The sequence below is a fragment of the Glycine soja genome, chromosome 17 (assembly GCF_004193775.1).
Source record: "Glycine soja cultivar W05 chromosome 17, ASM419377v2, whole genome shotgun sequence".
Lineage (NCBI taxonomy): Eukaryota > Viridiplantae > Streptophyta > Magnoliopsida > Fabales > Fabaceae > Glycine > Glycine soja.
The window spans coordinates 39,711,510-39,714,868 of record NC_041018.1 but is presented as its reverse complement, the minus strand read 5'-3'; the positions used below and the strand labels follow the sequence as shown (position 1 = coordinate 39,714,868).

The window sequence follows — 3,359 nt, the reverse complement described above, 5'->3', positions numbered from 1 at the left end:
ATGTATTAGATTTACCAATAATAGATAGAGTAAATCTATGCTAACAAATGCAAGGAACGGTGGATCTAGTAAACCGCAGATTTTTATGTATAATTGTTAAAAGAAAAAAAAGAAGGAAAGTGTTGAAGATCCATGGATAACGCTCAAGTTGATACAATATCTATTCATCCTTAATTATCGTGGTATAACAAGAAAAAATAAGTTCAAAATAATTATAATTTTTTTAATGTAATATTAATTATTTATTTTACTTATATTACTTATATATAATATTAATGATAAGTAAAAAAATATTAATGATAAAATTAATTTTGTAAAATTATTATAATTTGTTTCTTTTAATACGTTATTGTTTAATGTTTATGCATCGACGGTGTAAACAATAATTTTATATTATAATCTAATCTTAAATTATCGCTTGAATTACTTTAAGATAATTATTTAAAAAATTAATAAATTTATTATATAATATGAATTGTACTTAACACAAGGTGTATAATGTTAAAATTGTAATTATGGTTGTTATTTTTGGTTTAAAATACATCCGTTTAGCTTAGGGAATGCAAACCTCAATTTCATTACCGAGATTCCTTGCTTAAAATATGAATATACTGTATGATATGATACTACTTGCTAGATTCTTCTTCAATTGAATTTTATAAGAAAGGTAAAATAAAAAATAAATAAAAAAAGAGGAAAAGTTCGAATTATACATTTTGGCTCTAGCAACATTTGTTTTTAGAAAATTGATTTAATTATTAAACCGCGGTACTACTATGGTAGGACCAATTAAAGAAATTAATTGATCATGTCGAGGGACTAAATAAATGTTTTAATTCAGACCATCGCAAAGCACGAGATCACATCACGTAAATGTTAGAATGATGATCGTGCAATTTGGAGTTTGACTCATTGTGCCACTGATGTCTCTGCTTAGAAACGGCGATTCTTTTACTTGAAAAATAAATAAAGAAATAATTAAACAATGCACGATTCCTTCAGAGGTGAATCTTTCAAATATAAACAGAAAACAAATAATTCAAGCAACTAATAAATTATTTTTCCCTGTAGTTACGGAGAATCGCAAGAAACGAAAGACACCCTCTTAAGATCCGGCGGCGAGACCTCAAAAGCAAATTCAATTCCAACACATAAAATTTCAAGTCCGAGGTTGCCTATAAAAACCACATTCGACCACCTCTCTCTCATCGCAGTTTCAAGAATCCATAAAACACACAAAAACTCAGGGTAGGGCAGAGAGAGAGAGAGAAATGGGAGGTTGGGCTATCGCGGTGCATGGTGGCGCTGGTGTGGACCCTAATCTTCCACTCGAGCGTCAAGAAGAAGCGAAACAACTTCTCACGCACTGTCTCAATCTTGGAATCTCTGCTCTAAATTCTAATCTTCCCGCCATAGATGTCGTTGAACTTGTGGTAATCTCATCGTAACCTTCACGCATTTTAATTTTATCTCCAAAACTAAAAATAAACAAAAAAGACAATACTACTACCCGTTACCATGCATGGCTCGTTTCGTGTGAATGTGTTTCGTGAATCATCCGTGTTTCTTTCGTTGATAATAAGAATAATAATTTAATCGTTCCCAGGAGATGGGGGTTTTGTTTATTAATAATTTTCTTAGATTTGACAAGTGTTTGTGACAGGTGAGGGAATTGGAAACGGATCCGCTGTTCAATTCGGGCCGTGGATCTGCCCTGACAGAAAAAGGAACGGTGGAGATGGAGGCTAGCATCATGGATGGTCCAAAACGACGATGCGGCGCCGTTTCGGGTCTTACCACCGTTAAGAACCCGATCTCGCTCGCTCGTTTGGTTATGGACAAATCCCCACATTCCTATCTCGCCTTCTCCGGAGCCGAAGAATTTGCTAGGCAACAGGTTTACAATTGTGATTCTAATTCCAACCTGGTTTTTTACTTTCTTCTAAATGGCGTAAACCAAAACAAACTTTGATTTTGCCTTTCTTCTCATTCGCCAACGAGGCGAATGCTACAATGGTTGGAACTTGGAAATATGGATATCTTAATGACAATGGTATTAAACAATTAAAAGTAATGGCATTATTCGTGAACGTGTGCAAATCTATGAATTTAATAGTAGCATTTTAATCCCTAGCAAGTAGTAAATTATAGCGGTTGGATTGTTTTCCAGGGTGTGGAGGTTGTGGACAACGAGTACTTTATCACACCTGATAATGTTGGCATGCTCAAGCTGGCCAAGGAAGCAAACACAATCCTGGTACGTAATTACAGATCTTTTGTGAAACTGGATTAATTACTCAGCAATAACGTTAACTAATGTGCCACGTTTGTTTGATGATGATGATGATGCAGTTTGATTACCGAATCCCAACATCGGGGTACGAGACGTGCGGATCCAATGTGGAGAGTCCACTGCAAATGAATGGACTCCCAATAAGCGTGTACGCGCCCGAAACCGTTGGATGCGTGGTGGTCGACCGGGAGGGCCGGTGCGCGGCAGCGACATCCACAGGGGGGCTGATGAACAAAATGACCGGTCGCATCGGTGACTCGCCGCTGATAGGCGCTGGGACCTACGCGTGCGACGTGTGCGGTGTATCGTGCACGGGCGAGGGCGAGGCCATCATACGTGGCACGCTGGCGCGTGAGGTGGCAGCGGTGATGGAATACAAAGGGTTGAAGCTTCAAGAAGCTGTGGATTTTGTTATCAAGCACCGTCTCGATGAAGGGATGGCTGGTCTCATTGCTGTGTCAAATGCTGGGGAAGTGGCTTATGGGTTCAATTGCAATGGCATGTTTAGGGGCTGTGCCACTGAAAATGGCTTCATGGAGGTTGGAATCTGGGAATAGGTTCATTTATTTGGTTCCTGGTTGTTTCGATTCAACTATTGAATTTGTGTATCATGTTGGAGTTTAGTAGGGTCTTGCTGGGTGCTGGATTGAGTTCATTATTATTAGTCTAATAGTCTTGTTTCTAAGAATTAGAAAACAAAAAAATTGTGAAATAATAGTGGTAACTTTGGTTGTCTTTTTCTTGAATAAAGACTTTTGGTAGACCCTCGACACACCCGTGTAGCTTTTTTCTTCGTAGCAACTATGACTTAATTAATTTCTATCTTTCCTTATTTTATTTGCAAGAACTTTTAATTTGTACATATTATTATTGAGACCTGAGAGGTTCTTATATGTGATGTGTCATGTGTGGTTCTAGCTCTCACCAGAAGCACCCCCTCTATGAATGGAGGCTTGAAATGGGTTGTTACTTGCCACTAGTCCACTTCCTTGGCAACATTATCATAAGAAATCTGAGTGGACCCATTGGTCTTGGAAGTGTTCTTTTATTCCATTTGAATTTGGTT

General features: G+C 37.5%; 1 protein-coding gene across 1 annotated transcript; it reads left to right on the top strand.

Moving 5' to 3' along the window:
- Positions 1-1,191: 1,191 nt before the first annotated feature.
- LOC114394117 (probable isoaspartyl peptidase/L-asparaginase 2) lies at positions 1,192-3,109 on the top strand. The gene is made up of 4 exons (XM_028355694.1): positions 1,192-1,433; positions 1,664-1,897; positions 2,171-2,257; positions 2,353-3,109. Exons 1-4 carry the CDS (start codon positions 1,272-1,274, stop codon positions 2,848-2,850), a joined length of 981 nt encoding a protein of 326 aa, XP_028211495.1. The 5' UTR covers positions 1,192-1,271; the 3' UTR covers positions 2,851-3,109.
- The last annotated feature ends 250 nt before the right edge of the window (positions 3,110-3,359 follow it).

Bases quoted from the DNA above. Each gene is read 5' to 3' on its own strand.
- LOC114394117 (XM_028355694.1), top strand. From the start codon at position 1,272: ATGGGAGGTTGGGCTATCGCGGTGCATGGTGGCGCTGGTGTGGACCCT. The intron at 1,898-2,170 runs GTTTACAATTGT...ATTGTTTTCCAG, and splicing joins AAGAATTTGCTAGGCAACAG to GGTGTGGAGGTTGTGGACAA. The intron at 2,258-2,352 runs GTACGTAATTAC...ATGATGATGCAG, and splicing joins AGGAAGCAAACACAATCCTG to TTTGATTACCGAATCCCAAC.